We start from the raw sequence: 24,618 nt of genomic DNA, 5'->3' as shown, positions 1-24,618 counted from the left end.
TGTAGCTTTACCTTCTCCTGTGTATCATACAGGATTTCCTCTAAAAATGTTGATACTATGTTCTTTTTTTTTTATTTTAATTGCAGTACAGTTAACATACAATGTAATACTAGTTTCAATATAATACTAGTTACAATATGATTCAACACTTCCATACATCACATGGTACTCATAGAGCTAAGTGCCCTCCTTTCCTTTAATCCCCATCATCTATTTCACCCACTCCTTCACCCACCTCCCCTCTGATATCAGTTTGTTCTCAGTAGTTAAAAGTCTGTTTCTTGCTTTGTCTCTTTTTTCCTTTGCTTGTTTTGTTTTAGCTTTTAAATAAAGTGTTCTTAAAATATAACCTTCTTAAAAAGTTGAGAACAGGGCAGCCCGGGTGGCTCAGCGGTTTAGCGCCGCCTTCAGTCCAGGGTGTGATCCTGGAGACCGGGGATCGGGTCCTACGTCAGGCTCCCTGCATGTAGCCTGCTTCTCGCTCTGCCTGTGTCTCTGCCTCCCTCTCTCTCTCTCTCATGAATAAATAAATAAAATCTTTTAAAAAAAAAAAAAAAGTTGAGAACATAAATCTTACAAAATGAGGCCTACTTGAAGAAATTAAAACCTTAACCCTTATAATTTAATTATCTAATTTTCAACGCTAAAACTTTTAACCACTGTGATTACTTTAGTTATCGAGTCACATTTAACAAAATATGCACAGAAATTCTTATTCCTTCGCAGAAAGCCCAGGGCTCTGGGGTCACTGGCAGTCCTCAAGCTCAGTTCAGACCCAGCATTCCTCAGCAGGCCAAGCCAGGCCATGCTTGTGCTGTCCCTCATCTTCACTGCTTCCTCCACAACCACCACCACACCACCACAGTGCCCATCCTCTCTGCACAGGAGCTACAAGTATTCATAGGCAGCTCGAGATTTAAGATCTGAGTCTTAAATCTGTTTGGTTTTCCTCCATTCCATACAACTTTGAGCCTATGCCATTTGAATCACCAGAAAGTTTTTTGTATATGAAAATACAAAAAAAAAAAAAAAAAGAAAAGAAAATACAATTTACCAAACAAATCTGGTCATTGATGAAGAAACTAATTCAATTTAAAAGTAATCTTTTTGCAAAAATATTTAGTGAAATACTTCTTGATACAGTGAGTGGCAACAGATCTTAAATTATTACATTTATGCAAAAAATTAATAAAATTTTAAATTCTGCTGCATGAAACACAGTACACTTATAGATCTAGAAAACAGTCATGATCTAAACAAAAATCTGAATGTATATTTGAATGTAATCTTTGTGCTAACTCTTTAAAAACCAGGCTTAAAATATAACAAAACCATCATATAAAAGCTTCTGGGGATAAAAGAAAAAAAAAATCATAATGGAAAAAATTGCTACCTGAAATTTAACCTTTTGAATGTCAAAAATTACTACAAATAAAATTAATATCCTTATTTACTTTATCAATACATTGTTACTGAATACCACATGTGAGTCTCTATCCTGGGTGCTCAGGATCTGGTAGTAAACAAAACAGACAAAGATCCCAGCCTTCATGAAACTTGAAAGATTAACCTTACATATTGTTAAATATGAAGAGCTCTTAGGAACTACAATGGTGTTTTTGCTTTGGTTTTGATTTTGTCCATCCTAAAAAAAAAAGATACTTCAAATGAATCAAGTTGGCATGTAAGTAACAACTCCATATCAAAATAAAATTCAGTATATAAAAACCATATAATCCTCACATCTGAAAAAATGTTTGAGAAAAGTCAGCACACATTCATGATCAAATTTCTCAGCAAACTAGGAAAAGCAGCATACTTTTCAAACTCATAAAGGACAAAACAAAAAGAAACCTACAATGAAAAGATGCTCAATATCACTAATCATTTGAGAAACACAAATAAAAACTACACTGAGATACCACTTCAATACCGATTAGAATGGCTATTATTTTTTTAAGAAAAAAATAACAAATATTGGATGTGTGTTGCTTGTGGGAATATAAAATGGTGTAGCTGCTTTGGAAAACAATATGGCAGTTGCTCAAAAAATTAAACACAGCCTGGGTCCGGGGATCGAGTACAGCATCAGGCTCCCTGCAGGAAGCCTGCTTCTCCCTCTGCCTATGCTTCTGCCTCTCTGTGTCTCTAATAAATTAATTAACTAAAAATCTTTTTTTTCCCCACATACAAAGTTTGATTTAGCTCTGTGAATGCACATAAAATCCAAAAAGTCCAATGCAAACTAAATAGATTTGGGGGGAAAAAACATTAAAAAAAAATTGGGGAACCCCAGGTGGCTCAGCAGTTTAGTGCCTGCCTTCAGCCCAGGGCGTGAGCCTGGAGTCCCGGGATCAGGTCCCACGTCAGGCTCCCTACATGGAGCCTGCTTCTCCTTCTGCCTATGTTTCTGTCTCTCTCTCTCTCTGTGTCTCTCATGAATAAATAAATAAAATCTTTTTTAAAAATTAAAAAAGAAAAAACAATTGCCAGACAGCCCTCTGAGAAGGCTTACTTAAGGAGGACAAACCCCTTTGGGAAGAGAGGTTTAAGAAGTAATAGGAGAAGGTCATGGGGAATTACTGCTACATACCGCAGAAACATGTTGGAAGGAAACATGGTCCAAAGAAAAAAACCCTACTGAAAAAAAATGTCAAAAGTGGATTGTAAAACTAGTACCCCACTCCAAGGTCAACAGCTCGAACAATCAAAAGATGAAAAAGATGGGGGATCCCTGGGTGGCTCAGCGGTTTCGCGCCTGCCTTTGGCCCAGGGCGCGATCCTGGAGTCCCGGGATCGAGTCCCGTGTCGGGCTCCCGGCATGGAGCCTGCTTCTCCCTCCTCCTGTGTCTCTGCCTCTCTCTCTCTCTCTCTCTCTCTCTCTCTCTCTGTGTGTGTATCTATCATAAATAAATAAAAATAAATCTTTAAAAAAAAAAAAAGATGAAAAAGACCTGGCCTGATCCCAGGATTAGTAAGGGGCTTGCTCTAGGAAAGAGCTGTGTGTCCATGTCTCCTGAGAGCAAAGAGCCATAGTACTTGAGGGGCAGAATGTCTTGATCAGAGGACCAAATACTCTTGACCTTGATTGAGCCTGAGAGATTCGGTGTAAGCACGTGGACCCGCAACTGGCACGCCCTGCGTTCACGGGCTCGCCCCATTGAGAGTAGGAGTGACTCACTTACAGCAGCACCTCAATGGAAACTTGGGCTTTCTTCTTCACAAGTCGTAAGGAAACTGAAGGTCTGAACCTGTTATGTGTCCCGAAGCTGAAAGCAATGAAGGATGACTGCCTACAGCCAGTTATTAGATGTCTCTTCACCTAGGAATTGCCATACCAGCAGGTTTCCATGACAGGAGAAGGGAGGAGGCTCCCAGGGTACCATGGCTGAGCAGACCACAATCATTTCAGCAGTGGCATTGGAAATGAGAAAATCCTCCGGAACAGGGAGTTGGAATTTCTGGTCCAGAGGATGCTCACATGCAGGTAATGCAAGCACATTCAAATACCATGACCAGAAAACCTGTGGAAAGCTGGTGCCACCTGCAAGGGGGGCTGGTAGAGGGCCGGAACAGAATAGTATCTTTGAGTTGTTGATAATTTTAGATGTCAGGATACAGTGTCCAGGGCCCACTTCTGAAGGAGCTTTTAAAACAATTACCTTGAGAGAACATGCATGTTCAAAGAGGCCAAACATTTTATCGGAGTAAAGGGATGACTTCACTCAGGAAACCCCACAAGAAAACAACAACAATTTCCTTGAATATATTTGACTATTAAGGCAAGACATCTTCCCATATAAACCATTATCATGTTCCCACTACTCCAAAGAAATCCAATAAATAAATTCACAGTGAAGGGTTCGAGGAGTCTGCAACTAGAAGTGCCCCAGAGCACCAGCAGCTCCACAGACTCGCCTGTAGTTTGTCCTTGAATGTGAGGCACTGGTGTTTCCAAGCTGCTTCCCGGAATAGTTCCACAGGGTAGAGCCCAGTGGTGAGTGAGGCCAAAGAGTACAGCACAAGAAGTGGTCAAAGCCAAAGCTTCCAACGATTCCTCTCTTCTTCTAGGCAGGCTAGAGAACGCTGGAGCGTGGCTTCAGGCCACAAGTTCTCCTGTGGCGCCTGGTCGCCCGTGTGTGGTCTGTCTCCCGTGCTTGTCACGTGGGGAAGAGCTCAGGGGGGCTCTCTTCGTAGCAGTGCTTGGCTATGGGGTCCCTATCGGTGTTCTCATGCTGCACGCTCTGGGATGAGGTCCTGCATTTGGCCAGACACAATTCAAAGTGATCTTCGAGGGCCATGAAGAGGTTCTGGAACGCCACGGCTGCCTGGTGGGAAGCGCTCCAGGAGAAGCTGCTTGCTGGGCTGAGGCAGCAGGACACACAGTACTCACAGGACCACAGCAGCCATCAGAGCGGTACTGCTTCGTGCCGGGGACGTTGACATTACAGCGGCCGTTCACCAGCAAATCCTTCCTTTCACAGATGTATCCTAGCTCATCGGTGAGGAGGTGCTTCCCTTGCATGGAGTTCAGCGCTGGTTGCTGGGCCCTCTGCTGCTCCCCAGGTGAACCTGCACCTTCCATGGAACGGGCTGGTCGTGGTATTGAACCTGGAGGAGATTCCGAGCTCTCACTGCTCTTTCCTTCTGTTTGAAGGTGCTGCTGAGGAAGTAGATGAGCGAGAGCCCGAAGACCTGGGCGAGCACCCACCTACATCTTCGGGAGGAGTCGGCGCCACACCACAGCCGCCAGGTTCACCCTGCGGGTGCGGAGCAGGATAGGCACAGAGCAGGGCGGGCGCGGAGGCCGGGGCAGGTGCGGAGGCCGGGGGCAGGTGCAGAGGCGGGGCCGGGGCAGGTGCGGAGGCCTGGGTGGGCCCATAGCCAGGCAGGTGCGGAGGCTGGGGCAGGCCCATAGCGGGGCAGGTGCGCAGAGGCCGGGGCAGGTGTGGAGGCCGGGGGCAGGTGCAGAGGCCGGGGGCAGGTGCGGAGGCCGGGGGCAGGTGCGGACGCAGGACGGGCCCAGAGCCACAGGCATGGCCCCTACGCTGCCGGCAGCCCCATTCTCCAAGGCAGGCGCCCGCCCCCTGGCCTCCAGCCCAGCCAGCTCCCAGCCATAAATTAAAAATCTTAAAAAAAAAAAAAAATTAAACACAGAATGACCATATGATCCACCACTTCCACTTCTGAGTATATACACAAAAGAACTGAAAGCAGGGATTCAAACAGATATAGCAGTATTATTCACAATAATCAAAAGATAGAAATAGGGGCACCTGGGTGGCTCCGTGAGTTAAGCGTCTGACTTCAGGTCATGATCCTGGGGTCCTGGGATCGAGGCCTGCAGCAGGAGCCTGCTTCTCCCTCTGCCCCTCCCCCTCTCATGCTATCTCGCTCACTCGCTCTCTGTCAAATAAATAAATAAAATCTTTAAAAAAAAACACGATGGAAATAACCCAAACATCCATCAACAGATGAATAGGCAAAAACTGGATACATATGCTGGAATATTATTCAGCCTTAAAAAGTAATGGAAAAAAAAAAAAGTAATGGAATTCTGACACATAACATAAATGAATCCTGAAGACAATATAGTAGGTGAAATAAGCTAGACACAAAAGTTTAAATAATATATGATTCCATCATATATGAGATACCTAAAGTAGTCAAATTCACAGGGACAGAAAATCAGATGGTGGTTATCAGGGCCTGGGAGGGAGGGGCATTTGGAATGGGGAAGTATTGTTTATAGGTACAAGCTTTCAGTTTGGGAAGATGAAAATGTTCTGGAGATGAACGGTGTGATGGTTTCAAAACAATGTTAATGTACTTACTACCACTGAACTTTACAAGTAAAAGTGGTTAAAATGGTAAATTTTATATTATGTATATTTGCCACATTAAGAAAAATACATTAAAAAAATACCCCACAGGGCAGCCTGGGTGGGTCAGTGGTTTAGCGCCTGCCTTCGGCCCAGGGCATGATCCTGGAGACCCGGGATCGAGTCCCACATTGGGCTCCCTTCATGGAGCCTGCTTCTCCCTCTGCCTGTGTTTCTGCCTCTCTCTCTCTCTCTCTCTCTCTCTCTCTCTCTCTGTTGTCTCTCATGAATAAATAAATAAAATCTTAAAAAAAAAAAATACCCCACAACTAACATCATTCTTACTAGTGAAAGACTGAACACTTCTCCCCTAAAGTTTCACACAAGGCAAGAACATTCACTCTCACTACTTCCATTCAGCATTATACTGGAGTTCCTAGCTAGTACAATAAGGCAAGAAAAAGAACTAGAAGACATACAAATTGTAAAGGAAAATTGGTCTTTATTTGCAACAGCATGATAGTATACACAAAAATTCCTAAATAATCTATCAAATAACTACTAGAGTTTATAACTGAATATAGCAAACTTACCAAAAATATCAACTGATTCTATACACTAGCAGCAATCAGTTGGAAATTAAAATTTTAAAATACAATACCATTTACAGTGACATCAGAAAACATAAAATACAAAGGAATAAATTTTTCAAAAAATATAGCAGAACTCTGCATTACAACCTACAAAGCAGAAGTGAGAGAAATTAAAGATCTTTAAAATAAAGAAACATACCATGCCCATAGATTGGAAGACTCGATCTTTATCAAAAAAATCAGTATTTATCAAAAATATCAATATTTTAAGTTATCAATTCTCTCCAAATTGATCTATAGATTGAACACATTCCTAAGCAAAATCCCAGAAGGATTTTTTTTTAAATTAACCAGCCAGTTCTAAAATGTCTATGGAAACACAAAAGTCATAGAATAGCCAAAACAACCTTGAAAAAGACAGAGTTGGAAAACTCACATTAAACACAGGGATGCATCAGCAAAATCCAAGCTGTAGGAAATCCTACAGGAAAAATTAGTTTATGTATGTATGTATGTGTACATACAAGTGTAGAAATGTGAATTTTCCTAAGGCATCTCTGTGGTATGTCATACACACACACACACACACACACACTAAAGACTTAATATATTAAAAACAAACATTTATGACATAATTAGAAATCTGAATAAATGAATATTTAATGAAATTAAAAGTAATGTTAATTTTTAGAGTGTGAAAATGGTATATAAATTTCTACTTATTTTGTATTCATTCTTTCTCTTATTTCTATCAACGTCTACTTTTTTTCTCTGCTAGAGACTAGTAGATATACCCAAGTAATTATTAATATTTGACTGTCCTCAACACCAAACAGTGCTTAGGGAGAGTATGAGGGAAATAGTAAATTCATGACACTACCAAAAAAGGGAAAGATCTTTTCTAAATTGTAAAATTCTTTCAATGTGGCTATAAGCACAATTATATTTAGTATGTTGGTCAAGAAAGTGCCTGTGTAATGATGGAATTTCAGAGACGTTAAAAGATTTCTCTGCCCAAAATCATCAAGTGAACAACTCAGTCACTACAGTTTTATTTCATATACCAAGTTTCAGTGAAATTCTAACTCTTAGAAGATTATTTTTTTTAATTTTTAAAAAAGATTTATTTATTTGAGAGAGAGAGAGACAGCAAGCACATGTGAGGGGGAGGGGCAGTGGGAGAGGGAGAAGCTGACTCCCCGCTGAGCAGGGAGCCCAATGTAGGGTTCGAACCCTGGAATCATGACCTGAGCTGAAGGCAGATGCTTAACCTACTCAGCCACTCAGACACCCCAGAAGACATTTTAAATGCAAATATGCTGGAAAAGTAACCTACTCATCCAATGGATCCCATTAAAAATTTAGCACATAAGTTTAAAATAGTTTAAATTAGAAACAGATTAGAGGTAGTTCAGACATTTAGCTAGAAGGCAGATCCTCGGATAATATGAGTCCAACCAGATTAATTTAACTAGTAGAGGAGAAATCTGTGTCCTATGGAAGATCCAGCATGAGAAATCCTAATGCCCAAAAAGATGAAACAGCAGGAACAAACTCCAGTACACCAACACGTAGTGATGGATATGAGAGAACCTAGACCAGTGTCCTTCAAATTGCCTCTACAACCAGAAATATTTTTTCTAGAATAGAACAGAAGAGGAAATATCCAAATGTATCACACATAAGTGTAAGTTTTCTTTCATGAAACTATTTTTCGGGGGGGGGGGTGCATGTGTGTGCACGTGTACACACATATACATATGTAGGTCAGAATATAAAAATATTTTTCACTGTGGGTCACATTCAAAAATATTTCAGAGCCATCACAAGAGTCTGTAAGCTCTGGGTGAGCAGACTGCGTCTTACACAGTATTACATCTGCATTTGTCATTACATCTGCAGAAACAACACACTGCCTCGCACACAGCAGATATTCAATAAACTTTGTCAACTGAATGCAAGAATAAGGACAGATATTGAAAAAAATGTGGAGAAGAAACCAATGCTCAATTTTACCTATTTCACAATTTTGCTTTGGTCTCCATAGTGTCCTAGATAAAACCCTGTATTTTTCTTGAGTAGATTTTTACTAGGGAAGTAATTTATAAAACCTAAAAAACAACTACTGCAGTGGTCCCCTCCTAAGGTTCCCTTTTCACAGCCAACCCCCTGTTGAAGGAGCTGAAAGTGCTGTCCTCCATTACCCAAACCCAGAATTTTGCTTCCCAACTCTTCACCTTAAAACCAGCCTACCTTCTGACTGGTGAAAATATCAAAGTGAAACAGGTAAGGTTAAACCAGGAGGCAGCAGAAAAGAGACTGATGAACAAAAATCTACTTTGATTGTCTCCAAATATAAGGGAGAAATCATTAACTCTGCCATCCCCACTGCAGTCTACTAGTCAAGAACTGAAACCTTGTTGTAAGAAAGCCAACTACAGGGTAAGAATGAAGCCACAAAACACTCCCACTGCAGTGTTTGGCTTCTGCTTGAGATATGCTAAACATTTTATTAAGGAAAACATTTCAGGGTTGAGTCATGATGATAATGCCTCTATCAACTCTACTGGGGTTCCCTGGATTGAGGGTCCCTCTGAGTCAATCATCTCAAAACAAGTAAAATGTTCATGACAGAGCCAGGAATAAGGGGTGGAAGGGGGTGCTAGAAAACAGGAATCTTTCCCATTGAGTCTCTTCAAAAGTGAATACCTGTTTCCCAAGACTAAAAAAGGAAAACTATAATAAAAAAGAGCTTGTTAGAGCATTCTGAGGCTATTCTTCCAGACAGATAGCTCCCCTCAAATGAAAATCTTTTCCCTTCCTACTGTAGAATTCCTTTCTCTTCCCCTCTCTGCATTATAAAGGTGTTCCTAACCAAAGGTTGCCACACACGTATCTCTGTGAATATCCCATGTTACCACATCTTCTCTAATTCTTTCAAGCACTTAGATGAATCCACATTTACCATACCTCCATTTATTAGTATATGGCTGTATTCTTCAAACTAAAATCCATTAACTTTTATAGGTTTGTGGTACTTTTTTAAGTCCTTTTGCAGAAGTGGAAACAGTTGTGTTTTACCAATCATCTCCATTTATGGTTAAGTGGTTAAGGTAATAGGAGAAACAAAAATGTTGATTTTCACCATGACTGAACATGAAAGTGAAGGTACAGGAAGTAAATGTTCTCCAAAGAGGCAAAGAATGAAAGATGACAACAGAATGAGAACTGCTAGCAGTACCCAGAGGTGTGAACACACAAAACTGCTCAAGCACCTGGTATAAATCGCTTTCTAAATAAGAAGTAAACATACACTGTTCTCAAAAATACCAATTAGCCAATGAACTAAGAAAAACAACAGCTTGAGCTTCTTTAACATTTCTCAAGTCTATAAGCTCCAAGAACATAAAGAATCTTAAGGGGCAAGCTAAACCTGTAAGTGTAAAACAGGCATTCACAAACAAATAAGTAGAGGGCGGACCCAGAAAAAAATAGTCGGATCTTTAAGGTACTATCACTACTTATTCAACTCCTATTATTTTTCTTGTCCTAAAATTATTACTGAGAGAATAACCTTTGCCACCACTTCCTCATAACACGAATTTGTTATGACTATAGGGGAGCCTGAGCTTTATCAGTTGAGAAGCACAACTAATTTTGCTATATGTAAATGTGCATTTTGAGTAAGCCAATAAAAGAAATGACTGACAACCAAAAAGACCAAATAAAGTAAGAGCCACCACCATGACATCAGTGAAGGTGGCTAAATAGGGAGAGGTTTAGAAGTAGGAGAAAAGAATGTGTTTGAAGGAAACAGAAACCAGAAAACAGACAACTTCACCAATAAGGAGTTCAGAAAAGAAGCAAGACATTCATTGATTAGGAAAGTCTAAAAAGTAAGCAATAGCTCATAAGATTTCCAAGAAAAGGTGAGTCTTTGAACCCAATATATGGATGTGGGAAACCAAGGAAACGTAACCACTCACCCATTAAGAATATCCACTAATAACTACATTAAAGGTAATAATAACTATATTGAGGACAAGGGTTTAGATTATGAGTAAAAATAGTAGTGGAAGTTAAAGTAAAAAAGAGCAGCTAATTTTTTTTAAGTATTAGCTGAGTCAAATAGCACTGAGCAATGAGATTCTGATTTACCTTAATAACCTATTTATAGATAATTCCCTTCCCTGAGATCAACTCAGCTTATACACTAAACAATGTCTGTATCCTACCATGATAACTAATCCAGCTTTAAACTAGTCGTACCCTCTGAGAAGTAAAAATGAAAACTAAGATAACTGCCCTTCTCTCTCCCCATGCCATTTTACTTGGCCTCATCCTGTTCCCTAACTGGTAGTAGAGTGAGGGGTGGAAACAGAACTATCCCTGAATGAAAGCTGGGAACATCCTACTTGGACCACTCAAAACTTACTTCAACACACTTACCAACATCTCCATAAACATACAGGCCCCTTGGAGGTTTGCTCCTTGAAAAAAGCTGCAAATTAAGAACAAATTATAAATCTCTAACATGCAAATAATTTAATGTTATCATATACACAGTGTCTAACTGTCATATACAGGACTAAAATGGGCTATTGTACACAATAAGTACAAAAAATTTGATGTAAAAGGCTATGAAGACCAACTTACATTTTAATATGGGAGGCAAGAATCATAGTAGCCCAGAGCAAGGGCTCTGAAGTCCCACAACATCCCCTACATCATTCAGTAACTTCCCCTCTTTCCCAAATAGACTCCCCAAACAATGACCACCTAGCTCATTCTCAGCAAGCAAGAGATCAGAAGAATTTTTCTAAAGACACTGAATAGTCTCCAGAAAAAAAAAAAAAATCCTGAAGGCATTTATGTGTGGACTTCTCCCAAAGAAAAAACTGATCCCTATTAGATCACCTTATGGTAGGGCACATCAATCAACCAACCTCTTACGACAGAGTCTTCAATTGGCTTGTTAGTGTCTGAAAAGATTCTATAATGAATTGATGACACACAAGAATCAATAGAAACTAGAAAAGAAAAATGTCCAAGAGGAAAGTTGGAGACCAGAGCAAGAGTACCAAGGGGATAAAAACTCAGAGGAAACAGGGGTGCCTGGGTGGTTCGGTCAGTTAAGTGTCCACCTCTTTACCTCTTGTTTTTGGCTCAGGCCATGATCTCAGGGTCGTGAGATCCAGTCCCAAGATGGGCTCTGCCCTCAATGGGGAGTTTGCTTGAGATTCTCTCTCTCTCTCTCTCTCCCTCTGCCCCTCCCCATTCTTGCACTCATATGCACACTCTCTCCCTAAAAATAAATAAATAAATCTTTTTAAAAAATTCAGAGGAAACAGACTATACAGACAGCTAAAGGAAAACTTCAAAATAAAACTGTAATCTGGGGTACTGGGGGGCTCAGTTGGTTAAGTGACTGACTCTTGATTTTAGCTCAGGTCATGATTTTAGGGTGGTGGGATCAAACCCCATGTGGGACTTGGTGCTCAGCACAAAGTCTACTTGTCCCTCTCCCCTGCTCCTCTTCCAACTCTCATATGTGCGCACACTCTCTCTCTCAAATAAATAAAGTATTTTAAAAATAAAACTGTAATCAATATAATTAATATGCTGGGGAAAATAAGAGAAGCTATTAAAACTATAAAGCAAGAACAAAATGCAATTTTGAAAAAGGAACATCAAGAACAAAAGAACATTTTGAAATTTAAAATATGGTAGCAGAGGGGCGCCTGGCTGGCTCAGTCAGTAGAGAATGCAACTCTTGATCTTAGGATTATGATTCAAGCCCCATACTGAATGTAGAGATTACTTAAAAGTTAAAAAAAAATTTTAATATATGGTAGTAGAAATAAAATTTCAGAAAAAGGATTAGAAGATAAACTTGAAGAAATGCCTCAGAAAATAAACAAATAAGTAGCAACAAGAATAGGTGGAAAATAAAAAAACTACTGGATTAATTCATTAGGAGGTCCAATATCTGACAAAAAAAGGAATTCCAGAAAGAGAAAATAGAGGGGGGAAAGAGAGGAGGAAGTTATCTAAGAAATAATGCAGATTTTTCTCAAATCTGAAGAACCTGATTTCTAAGTTGTGAGGACAAAGTAAGTATTCAGCACAGGGAGGGAAATTAAACCTGTATCAAGTCACAATCCTGACTGGTATCATGTACCAGGGATATAAAAGAACATCCTACAAATGTTCAAGGTGGCCACTGGGGACGGTGACAAAGAGGTAGAGGAACAGGTCACAAACAACAAAGAATAAGATTTGAGGGACAATGATATCCAATCTAATCTATTAAATCTACCCATCGAGTATGAAAATGGAAAATTGACATTCCAGACAGAAGGTCTTAAAAACACCCCCCAACAAAAATAGGAACACCTAGATTCCAGGAAAGACAGGATCCTGGCAAGGAAGCCCTGGTAAGATGGAGGGTTGCTCCAGAAACACAGAGGCACAGGCAGATCAAGAAAGCAATCTAGTCCAGACCGACACAGGAGGATGGAGGGCTCCAAGGAAGAAACAAAATGAACTTCTCTGTGCCTGATATTATTCTCAACCCAAATAACCATCCTAAATTTTGTTCCACTTAGAAGAGTAATCTTCAAACTCTGTAACAGTTTCTAATCATCTGTACAAAAGCCAAGGTTAAGCCAGAGCAGAGAGAGAGCAGAGGGTAAAAGCAGAAAGAAACGAAGAAACGAAGGTTTACGCCACTTAGCACAAACTAGATCAGTCAAGATTTTGGCAGAGAACATCCTCAAAGGGTGGATATAATCTAGTACATAACACTTTTGTTTTTACTCTGTGGGTTCACTCCAGCATGTCAGAAACCTCTCTAGCTTTCCTGCTCCTCTTAGCTTTCTCTGTAAACCCAGTGCCTGACTCCAGCACGCCTCATCCAAAAGAACCTTCCCCATGATTTAGGCAAAAGGATCTTCTTTGCTTTGATTTTGCCAGCTGGATGCCTTCCCTGTGTTCCTCTGCACATTAACTCTCCATCTATTCTTAAATCTCAACGGAAAACAGATTCCACTCCTGCCAAAACCTCTTAATTTGTTTTGTTTTAAAATCTTATATGAGCCATTCTTGTACACTGGTTATTCTATTTTCAACTTGCCAGAAAAAAGCATTATGCTCTTAAATAATTTTAGAACAGCTTCAAATTCGAAAACTTGCATAGAACCTCATAATCTCTAAGTATATTCTATGTATCAGAAATCTTTTGAAAGCAACATTCTCTATTAGGTAACTTGAAGTGTCATAACAATTCATAATTCTTCACAACACATTTTGTAGGAATAAGTCCAGGGTCTACTCTAGTACTTTCATATGATATCATCAATATATGCTAAATAAATGAAGTTTGAGAGAAAAATTTAACAAGATTGGGGAAAAACGATGACATGGAGAGAACTCGATCAATGCTGCCCCTATAAATAACTTTTGGTCCTATCTTCTGTTTTACCCACTCAAACTCAACATATTTTGGAAAGAACATTTTAGCAAATATATTACACCATATATTACATGCATATTTTACAATTATGTAACTATGATATTATATAATTGTAACAATTTAGATACTGTCTACCTCAACAATACATACTCCCAAGTATTTTCACTTGGAGAGGGTAAGCTGATTTTCTCCTAATATATTTCAGTCTACCAAAAATATTGAAATTATTTCAAGGGATTTAAAAATCTATATTTTTAAGGGGAAAATCAGAATTGAATGGCAAACAGTAAGACTATTTAGACTATAAAATGGATCCTAAACGAGTTTTAAAATTCTGTATTCATAGTAGTGAATTCAGGGAAAGTAAAGTTCACAGTTTTCTTCAAAATGACTTACACAGGAACCCACATCATTTACATGTTCCTAATTTACATTTTCTCACAGTTTACCCTATTTTTCAGTTCCATTAAATTTCCTTTGTTAATGTTTTAATTTCTAACATTTGTTCTTAGGTCTCAGAAAACTCCACCCTAAATCATTCCTCAACAAATGATATTCTCCATTTCCTTCTCCCATACTTTCTCTCTCCTGCTCTGCACCCCAAGAAGCTAACCTTGCTAGCTAGCTGCTAACTGGTCTCAGCCCTTGGGACACACTAGCAGGAGATGGCAGGGAGGGAGCAGAGAAAAATCGGCCATTCCTTCCTGTTCCCTCTCTGCCTCCGAGCTGTGTCTCTGGCAAAGCTGCATCCCTCCAGGACCATCCATCAGGTCCTCATGCTACAACTCCAGCCCACTCCAGGCTCCTCCTTCAGTCCTCTATCCCTTGTTTGCTGTATTAGGCCTGCCCTGCCCATGACTATGTCATCTGGATCCAGTCTTTATTTGAAACATCTGCTGTGAATGGTTTCCTGCCAGGATGCTGATACTCACCCTACCCTTAAAATGCGCACACTTAACACTTACTAGTTGAAGGCTTGAAACTCTGAACATGAACAAGTTTCCTTAGGGACCAGTTGTAAGATTTTCTATGTTACCTATATTTTTGGAAATTTGTAAAGGAGGATGACAACACCGTCTCTAATGGGGTTTTGACAATATATTATAGATTGTTACCTGGTAAGTTTAAAGATGATGTTGGAAGGTAGTGGTAACCTATCACCTATCTCCACTAGTATAAAAGAGCAGAAGAACACTGGAATTGAACCCAAAAGACCTAGGTAAAAATGCTGGTTCTGCTACTTTACTAGCTTAGTGCCTCTGGATAAGCCATATCAACTCAACAACCTGCCATTTCCTTATCTACTAGGTGCAGGGGACGTTACAGGGGAGTTCCCACACACTACCCAGCTCTGTATAACTAATCACAAGGTCCACTCACTCATGCTCAAGACCACAAACTTCATGTTTTACTGAGGTTTTTGTTTTGTTCCCATCAAAATCTATGTACCATACCAGAAAAAAAAAAAAAAATGACACTCTTTGAAACACCTCTCTCAAAGATCCGAACACTAACGTGCACTCAAGCTGCTTCTTATCTATATAATAAACTCTATACCAAACACATAAAGAAAACATTCAAGAGCACGTAGCACTAATTTCAAATATAGTCAATACACTAAGCCATAAAGGAAACCTCAATAAATTCCAAAGAATCACTGTACTCCAACCATAATGTATAAAATTAGAAATAAACGATGGAAGGATAGTAAAAATAGAAAAATCTTATCCTAAGAAATCAACCCTCCCCTCATGTCCATCCAGACTTTGGAATATTGCTGAAACAAGTCTGAAAGCCCTTCAGAGTGCGCCCTCTCACCAGTCCCTTCCTATTGCCAACAATTCTGTTTCATTGGTTAGTTCATTCTCTGTTTCTACAATAATTCTCTGGAACCTTCTCAGCTCCTTCAAGCTCTTCTACACTTCCCCCATCACTTTCAGCAGATGTCTCCCACTTCTTCTTAGAGAGAAAACAGAAGGCATTGAGGTGGAACTCCTTCAACTTCCTACATCAAACTGCAATCCCACCCATTTCAGCACCCATCTTTTCCTCTCTCCCTCTTGTAACAAAGTGAGATGATTCCTCTTCCTATGCAACTTTCTTTTCTTTTCTTTTTTTAAGATTTTATTTATTTATTTGACAGAGAGAGAAAGAGGACAAGCAGGGGAAGCAGCAGAGGGAGAGGGAGAAACAGGGAGCCCAATGCAGGGCTCCATCCCAGGACTCCAGGATCACGACCTGAGCCAAAGGCAGATGCTTAACCAGGCTCCCCTCTAAGCAACTTTCTATTTCTGGATCTCAGTTCTCACCCCCACCACCTTCTTAAGAACCATACCCATCAAATTAAATGTTTCACTTCTCTTGTATTCCTTTTCATCAACATCTTTATAAATGTGTTGCTGTGAATTTATTTTTACAATCTTTAAGTATAATGTCTTACAAGCAGGACTTAAACCCAAAAACTAAAATGGAAAAGACAGAAACATTAAAACCAGTGAAATGAAACATTTCTGGGTTTTTTTTTGGGGGGGGGGGAATGCTAACAGTAAAAAGGCAAAAAAAAAATCCTGCAATATTACAGACAACAATTTTTTCCTTAGTAAACAGGAGTTTTTATAAATCGATAAGAAAACAAATGGCTTAAACATTTGAAAAAATACATTTTCTCCTCCACAATGAAAGAGATGTGTTTTAAAATAACAATGAAATACTGCCATGACAAAAACCTAAAAGTCTGAGAGAATACAGTATTGTCAAAAATGTAGGGAGACAGGCAGGCTCAAAAATTAGTAAGAATATGAATTGCTGCCATCTTTTCTTTTCTTTTTTTTTCATAGCACAGTGAATTTTAATGTCCTCCCCAAAGGGGAGGACACACAGCAGATTTCTGGAAATACCCCAAAATTCATCCAGTAATTCCACTTCTGGGTATTTATCCAAAAGAAATGAAAACACTAACTCAAAAAGATACCCCCCCCCTTCATGTTATTGTGCCACTATTTACAACAACCAAGACATGAAAATAACCTAGGGGTGGGTATATATATATATATATATATATACCCCTAGGGTGTGTTATATATATATATACACACACACCCCACATTTTCTTTATCCATTTATCAGTTGGTAAATTTCTATATATATATGGATATTACTCAGGTATTAAAAAAAAAAAAGGAAATCTTGCCATCTGTAACAACATGGAGGGATCTCAAGGGCTTTTTACTAAGTGAAACAAATCAGACATAAACAGACATACACGGGGGATCCCTGGGTGGCTCAGCAGTTTAGCACCTGCCTTTGGCCCAGGGCGTGATCCTGGAGTCCCAGGATCAAGTCCCGCGTCAGGCTCCCGGCATGGAGCCTGCTTCTCCCTCTGCCTGTGTCTCTGCCTCTCTCTCTCTCTCTCTCTATGTCTATCATGAATAAATAAATAAATAAATAAATAAATAAATAAATAAATAAATCGAAAAGAAAAGAAAAGAAAAGAAAAGAAAAGAAAAGAAAAGAAAAGAAAAGAAAAGAAAAGAAAGGAAGAAACAAACAAACAAACAAACAAACATATACTGGGGTACCTGGCTGGCTCAACTGGAAGAGCCTGTGACTCTTGATCTCGGGGTTGTGAGATCGAGCCCCACATCAACTAGAGATTACTTAAATAAACTTTAAGAAAAAAGGGAAAGAAAAAGACGTATACTGAATGATATCAATTATCTATGGAATCTTAAAAAAAAAAAAAAAAAAACTCCTAGAACTCTCCAGTCAGAGAGCATTCTCAAGTTTAGAATACTTACTGTTAATAACCTAAATCAAAAGAGAGAATAAGAAAAGCAGGTGTCAGAAGAATGTCATTAAAATTTTTTAAAACAGTATGACTAAACTGACAACTGTTCAATAAAGAAATATGCTGTGGGGTACCTGGGTGGCAAAGTTGGTTAGGCATCCAACTTCTGGTTTCAGCTCAGGTCACAGTCTCAGGGCGGGGAGACTGGGCTCCTCACTCAGTGTGGAGTCCAGTTGGGATTCTCTCTCCCTCTGTCCCTCCCCACTGAGCTCAAGCTCTCTCCCTCTCTCTCAAATAAATAAATAAATCTTAAAAGGGGGGAGGTACCTGGAAGGCTCAGTTGGTTAAGCGTCTACCTTCACCTCAGGTCATGATCTTGGGGTCCTGGGATGGAGGCCCACATCCAGCTCCCTACTCAGTGAGGAGTCTGCTTCTCTCTCTCTCTCAGCCCCCTCCCCGCCACTTGTGTTCTCCCTCTGTCAAACAAAATCTTAGGAAAAAAAAAAAAAAAAAGAGGACGGTTGATGATACCACCATTGTTTGGAGTCCTGGCTGTTATGTGTTTGGTGATATACTCCAAACCACTAAATACAGTAAAATTTATGTTTTGAAGTTTATACACAGTATTTAAAGCCCATTTCCACCCAAAGAATCTTTTGAACATGGGGTTTACATTTTAAAAAGTAAATATCCAATCATTATTCTATCAAAATGTTATGAAACATAATCAAATACAAAATGTGAATCCAAACACACACACACACACACACACACACACACACAGAGTTAAAGGGATATTTAGGGGACAACTTAAGAAATGTGAATGTGGGTTTCATATTTAGGGTTGCCAGATAAAATATACAATGCCCAGTTAAATGTGAATTTCAGATTAACATCAAATAATTTTTTAGTATACACATGTCCCAAATATTGCAAGAGATATACATCACTAACAAAGTATTATTTACCTGAAACCCAAATTTACTTGGACATTCTATATTTTTATTTGCTAAATCAGGCAACTATATTTTCGATAATATTATAACAATGTTAAATTTGTTGGGTGTGATAATGGTAATTCAGTTATGCAGGAGAAGGTCCTTGTTAGGACATACACAATGATGTTTTTAAGGGTCAAATGTTACTATGTTGCAACCTTCAGGTAATTAAAGAAAATACATATGTGTGTGTGTGTGTGTACATATATATGTACATATATTTAGAAAAAACAAATGAGGCAAAATGTCAACCATTCATGGATATAAGCAAATTGTTGAAATTTTTCAAAACAAAAAGTTGGGGGGAAATATGGTGATTATTTACTAAATTGCTTTTACTTTTTGTTTGGTGAACTGCTTTCACTTTTGAATTAAGTCTAAAATTATTCTAAAAGTATCGGCATATTTAACATTTTAGACAAGTGCTTTCAAAACTGTTGCCAAAACTATTCCTTTAACTGCTGCAAAGTAAACATTTGTCATCCTCAGGAATATTTTGATTTAATCATTTTAACTTATGTTTTGTTCCTTATATTAAAATTTTAGCATTAAAAAGTAATCCAAGGTGACTCTCATCAAACTTATAAATTTAAACAGCATGTCCTCCACCTTTTTGGGATACTATCCACCTGCTACTTCAGCATAATTTCCATTAGGACAATTAGATAATAAGGGTGATGCTTTAAAATAAAAAGGGTTGTTTTCAATTTGTTTAAAATGCAGGAATACTACTTTTCCTGTTTCTCCCCACTCCCCTCATCATTCCATTATTATCTCCAGAAATGATAGAATCAGAGACAATGATTCCAGCTGGAATGCTGAGCATAATTACATCTTTTAAAAACTAGCATTATATCATTCTCAACATAGACCACTTTCTGATAAAAGTAGATCACTTCAGGTTTCTAAGAAGATCTTTAAAAACTAAAAGACTGAACACTATATGTTAGCACCCATAAATTCTCTTTAAATGAAAATCTTTTTTTAAATGCCTTCAGCTGAATTGCAAAAGAACCCTCATAACCTAAAGTACACCAATTTGTTCAGTTTACTAGTATAATTAAGCCTATTTAAGTATCTAAATAACTAGCAAGTGTGGGGAGGGGGGGGAGCTTAAACCTCTAGAACAACCAGCATAAGAAATGGCTTAATTTCTGACTCTAACAGAGTTTGAAGATGCAAATGACTTTTTAATGCCTCATGCATTCAAGCAATAAGCATTTATAAGTGTCTATATGTGCCACTGGGAGACAAAATAACAGCCAGCAATTTCTTCAGCAAATCTTCCATGTTAATTCACTCATGATACTCTGATTCTGGACTGGCTTAGACAAAACTATGCTAGGTGTGATCTATTCCAGTCCACTACTAATTCAGATGAATGTCCTGAATTATGCTTATGCATTAATTTTCAAACCAATCTGAATTCATCCAAAAGAAAAAAAAAAGGTGTGAAAAATATTCCTGATTTTTTTTTCTTTTAATATATTTATCCATTTCAGAGTGAGAAAGAGCACGAGCAGGAGGGGCAGAGGGAAAGGGAGAGAGCATCTCAAGCAGACTCCTCACTGAGGGCTCAATCCCACAACCACAAGATCAGGACCTGAGCTGAAACCAAGAGCCGGACACTCAATCGACTGAGTCACCCAAGTGCCCCAATATCCCTCATTTTGAATCTGGTTGAGGTTTCTCCTGTATTATCAAATAACTGATTCTATGGAGGGAATGAGAAAACAAACATATCCATAGAGAGGCAAATGGATCTAGAAACTCCTAGAGACACCAACACTCTCACACAGACACACAGATAGGCTGACAGCCTTCAGAGTCAGCAGAGATTGCTTTGTGCATCTTCACTGATGGCTTGGTTACTCATTTTTCATTTATTCTGCAAGCATGGATTGACCACTGAGCATCTACTTCATAGCAGGCAGTGAGCTGGGCTCTGCGACCTAAAAGACCCAGAAAACAAAGTATTTACTAAAGGAGTATTTGGTCACCAGGTGAGCAATATAAGATAAATGAGACAGAAGGATGGAGCAAGGGGTAGCCGTGGCAGACCCAGAGATGAGAGAAGGTCCTAGCCTTTTCCAAGGATTTTCAAATAGTTTGTCACAGCTGGTGCTTTAACAGCAAAGAACTAAGACAGATAAAGTGGGCAAGAGGCAGGGACTAGGTTCTTAAGGACCTTGTAGAACACACCAGTGAGTCTGTATTTCCTCCTGAGAGTACTGAGAAGTCTTAATTAAGCAGAATGGAATAATCAGATTTTGTGTTAGAAATACTGCTCTTGATACATTGGAGAATAGAATGGGAGGAAACCATAGACAAGGACACCGGCACTCACATCTCCAGGCATTCTGGTTGCCAGGTAAAAGTGTGTTTCAGGAAGAAATATTTGTGGGGGGATTCATGTGGTTCACTGAAGCAAAGACAACTGAAAGTAGAACTGTGGTGGTTTTCATTACCATGAAGAAGGTACAGATTGCCTTACATCTGTGCTTTAGGCTTCTCTTAAAGAAACTGTACACAGCATGGCAGTGTGGCTTGAAACATGTGTTCAGATCCTAATATCTGCACATTTCTAGGAGAGATGAGGGCATGGGTTGCAATTGCTCAGTTTTTCTTCCCTCATCTCTTATTTCAAAATAAAGGCTTTCACTCAGTTAAAAAAAAAAATAGTAAGCAGATTTTGCTTTACACAACTTAAACTAAATGAAGGCAAATATCTAATTCTTGAAAGGCTTAATATTGTTAAAAGGGAATAACTTCTTAGAGTTAACCTTCAAGGATGCTGCCTTCATAGAGAATCTTCAGGAATAGCAACAGTGAAGAGCTTAGGAGGGACAACTCTAAACTTCAGGCTGAAATAGATTTTATTGGAAAACAACTGAAAATAAAAGGAAAATTTAGACAATTCCAAACCAGATTAACTGGTGACTTTACAAGAAGAATGAAACTACCAGAACTTGATAAACCATAATCTATTACATCACATGGCTTTCCCAATTAGAGTGTGCCCTTCACCCAAGGGCCTTCATCTAAAAAAAGATCCCTCACCCTCTACTTAGATTCTCACCCTTGCTCCCATGCTTCCCTACCCATTGCTTCCTCCAAATCAAAGGCCTTATTGCCAGCGCATAGAAGTGAACAATTCTTAAAATGGAGACCTCTGTTTTCTTACTCCTTGAATAATTTCTGCCAAGGGATTTTTCTAGCCTGCCATCTATCCATCCTGATTTTCCTTTACTATGTAATGAATTTTCCCCCACAATCCCCACATCCTGAAAATGATAGGACTGCCTTTAGGTTTCATTCAGTCTTCACACAAACTTCCTGAACATTTTGAACCTAAGAAGAAATTTGAGACTTTTTTCATCTCCAACTTTAATTTTGAATACTCCATTTTAGTTTCAAAAATTGCTATTGTTTAATAACATAAATGGAAGTTTTATAGAATGGTTCTCAGTAGTGTTTTATAAAGTAATTATTAATCTTACTAAGTGTATTATTTACATTTTATTCTCTGTAGATAGTAAATATTACATTTAACAGAAACATTTAATAATGATTATAAGAATAATACTAAATGTATTTAATACTAAGACAGTCACATGGCCAATTCAGAAACTGGAAACATTTGATATGGTAAAGCCAGTGTCATGTGCCTACAGCAATATCTTCATTTATCTTAATAACACAAATGTGAAAGTAATTTAATATATTTTTAATTGGAATATTCTTAAACATGTTGAACACAGTATTTTAAATATAGTAATAGGAGTTCATAGTTAATACATATAAACTTAAATATATAAATAGGGGGTTTTGTGGGGGTTTTTTTCAAATTTTTTTTTTATTTATTTATGATAGTCACAGAGAGAGAGAGAGAGAGAGAGAGGCAGAGACACAGGCAGAGGGAGAAGCAAGCTCCATGCACCGGGAGCCCGACGTGGGATTCGATCCCGGGTCTCCAGGATCACGCCCTGGACCAAAGGCAGGCGCCAAACCGCTGCGCCACCCAGAGATCCCCTTTTGTGGGTTTTATGCTGTTGATTTTAATGTATATATCCACATTTGGAATCTGGTCCTTTAAGAGTAAATCAATAGTACTCTGATTCATAAAATTTCTTTTTAATTGAGTCAGAATTTTAAGTCTCAAGTGAAAATAAAATTCTTTTATTTAGTCAGCTCTCAAAGACTATTCCCATATGCATTTCATACCCACATGATGTTTTTTAATTCACTGAGTTATAACTGTTTATGATCATTCTTCTACTGAACAAAGTATGACTGAAATCAGTAACCATTACTCTCATTCACATCTGTATGCTCAGTCTCCAGCATGAAGCCTAGCACATAATGAGAACCAACTCTCTTTTTGTTGAATTGAATTTATATATAACAAAATTCAGGGTCCTCCAATAAGCAAAGAGATACATTTTCTAGCTAAGCATGACAGACTTTTCTCTTCTTTTTTTTTAAGATTTTATTTATTTATTTGAGAGAAAGTGAAAGAGAGAGAGAGAAGCAGGGGGAAGGGCAGAGGGAGAAGCAAACTCCCCACTGAGCAGGAAGCTGATGGGGCTCGATCCGGGGCCCTGGGATCATGACCTGAGCTAAAGGCAGACATTTAATCGACTGAGCCACCCAGGCACCCGCATGATAACCTCTGTTATAAAACAAAATGATTTGCTTTTCCCAGCTACACAACAGAACTACTTTCCCATGTCCACTCTGAAGATTTATTAATTCTCCTTTAGAAGACAAAAAAACACTCGGCTCATTATTTCCCCAGTATTTGAAATGAGTACCTTACTTTAAAAAGACAAAACATTACCGAAAGAAAGATTAAATCCAATATTAAATGGACACATAGCTACACATATAGAACTCAGAAACATCTGGCATTCATGAAAATGATTTAAGGCCAAGAAAATTCAGCTCATGGAATTTCAGAGAGAGAAAAAAATTTCCATTGCTAAAAAGTCTAAGGTACTTTCTATGCCTTTCTGAGCTCTGTGTTAATAATTTCCCCTCCTCAGTCTGTTTGTAAGAACCAAATGATGAACGAGTCTAAAACTACATTATCAAATTGTAATTCCCTCAAAATGATTTAAAAGAACCTGTCAAAATATCTAACAATTACACTTAAAAATATTTTTACTATAAACTGGCTAACTTGGATTAAATACTGACTAACTGGTTACCTACCACCCAGCTTTATCAAATCTCCATATTTTGACATACTTATTCCAAAATTTAAGTAGTAAAACGTTAGATACAGTTGAAGCCTCCCTTTGTGTCCTAACTCCTGAGAGTTAACAATCCTGATTTTGAAATCATCCCATGCATTCCATTTTAGAAGTACATTCTGATTTACTTACCCATTTTTGAGGCATCTGCTAATTATCCCCCCAAAACAGACTCTTCATCCATTCTCCTATTGCATTTTTTTCTATTTTTGATAATCCTTTATACATTCTAGATAATAATCCATAGTCAATTATTTTTGATGCAAATACTTTCTCCCAGTCTATGTTCCACCTTTTCATTTTTCCAATGATGCTTTTTTCTTGGCTAAAAGTTTTAAATTTTAGTACAGCCAAATGTATCCAGCTTTATCTTCATAATTTAGGCTTTCATATATATATATTTCTTTTCTTGAAAGACAGAGAGCTCGAGCAGGAACAGGGGGAAGAACAGAGGGAGAGAAACAAGCAGATTCCTCAATGAGCAGAAAGCGCAACATGAAGCTCTATCCCAGGACCCTGAGACCATGACCTGAGCCAAAATCATGTCGGGTGCTTAACCAACCAAACCACCTAGGTGCCCCTATGCTTTCAATTCTTATATAAGAAATTCTACCTTTTCCCAGGTTCATAAAGATATTCCTCTATATTTCCCTCAAGAAGGTTAAGTATAGGACATTAATTCGATGTAA

General features: G+C 38.6%; 1 protein-coding gene and 1 pseudogene across 5 annotated transcripts in view; both read right to left on the bottom strand.

Annotated features, from left to right (window-relative positions):
• The window catches only part of AFG1L (AFG1 like ATPase), a 203,945-nt gene that overhangs the window by 131,580 nt on the left and 47,747 nt on the right, over positions 1-24,618 (bottom strand). For all 5 annotated transcript variants that reach the window (XR_007401347.1, XR_007401345.1, XM_049092448.1 and 2 more), the window contains exon 3: positions 10,865-10,916. Coding sequence is in view for 3 of the 5 variants with exons in the window: in XM_049092448.1 (XP_048948405.1) it covers positions 10,865-10,916 (52 nt within the window). In the remaining 2 variants the exon portion in view is untranslated. The remainder of the gene's footprint in view (positions 1-10,864; positions 10,917-24,618) is intronic.
• Positions 3,124-5,038, bottom strand: LOC112658288 (SREBP regulating gene protein-like; annotated as a pseudogene).

Source organism: Canis lupus, chromosome 12 (assembly GCF_003254725.2).
Source record: "Canis lupus dingo isolate Sandy chromosome 12, ASM325472v2, whole genome shotgun sequence".
NCBI classification, from domain to species: domain Eukaryota; kingdom Metazoa; phylum Chordata; class Mammalia; order Carnivora; family Canidae; genus Canis; species Canis lupus.
This window is presented reverse-complemented; position numbering and strand designations above follow the sequence as displayed.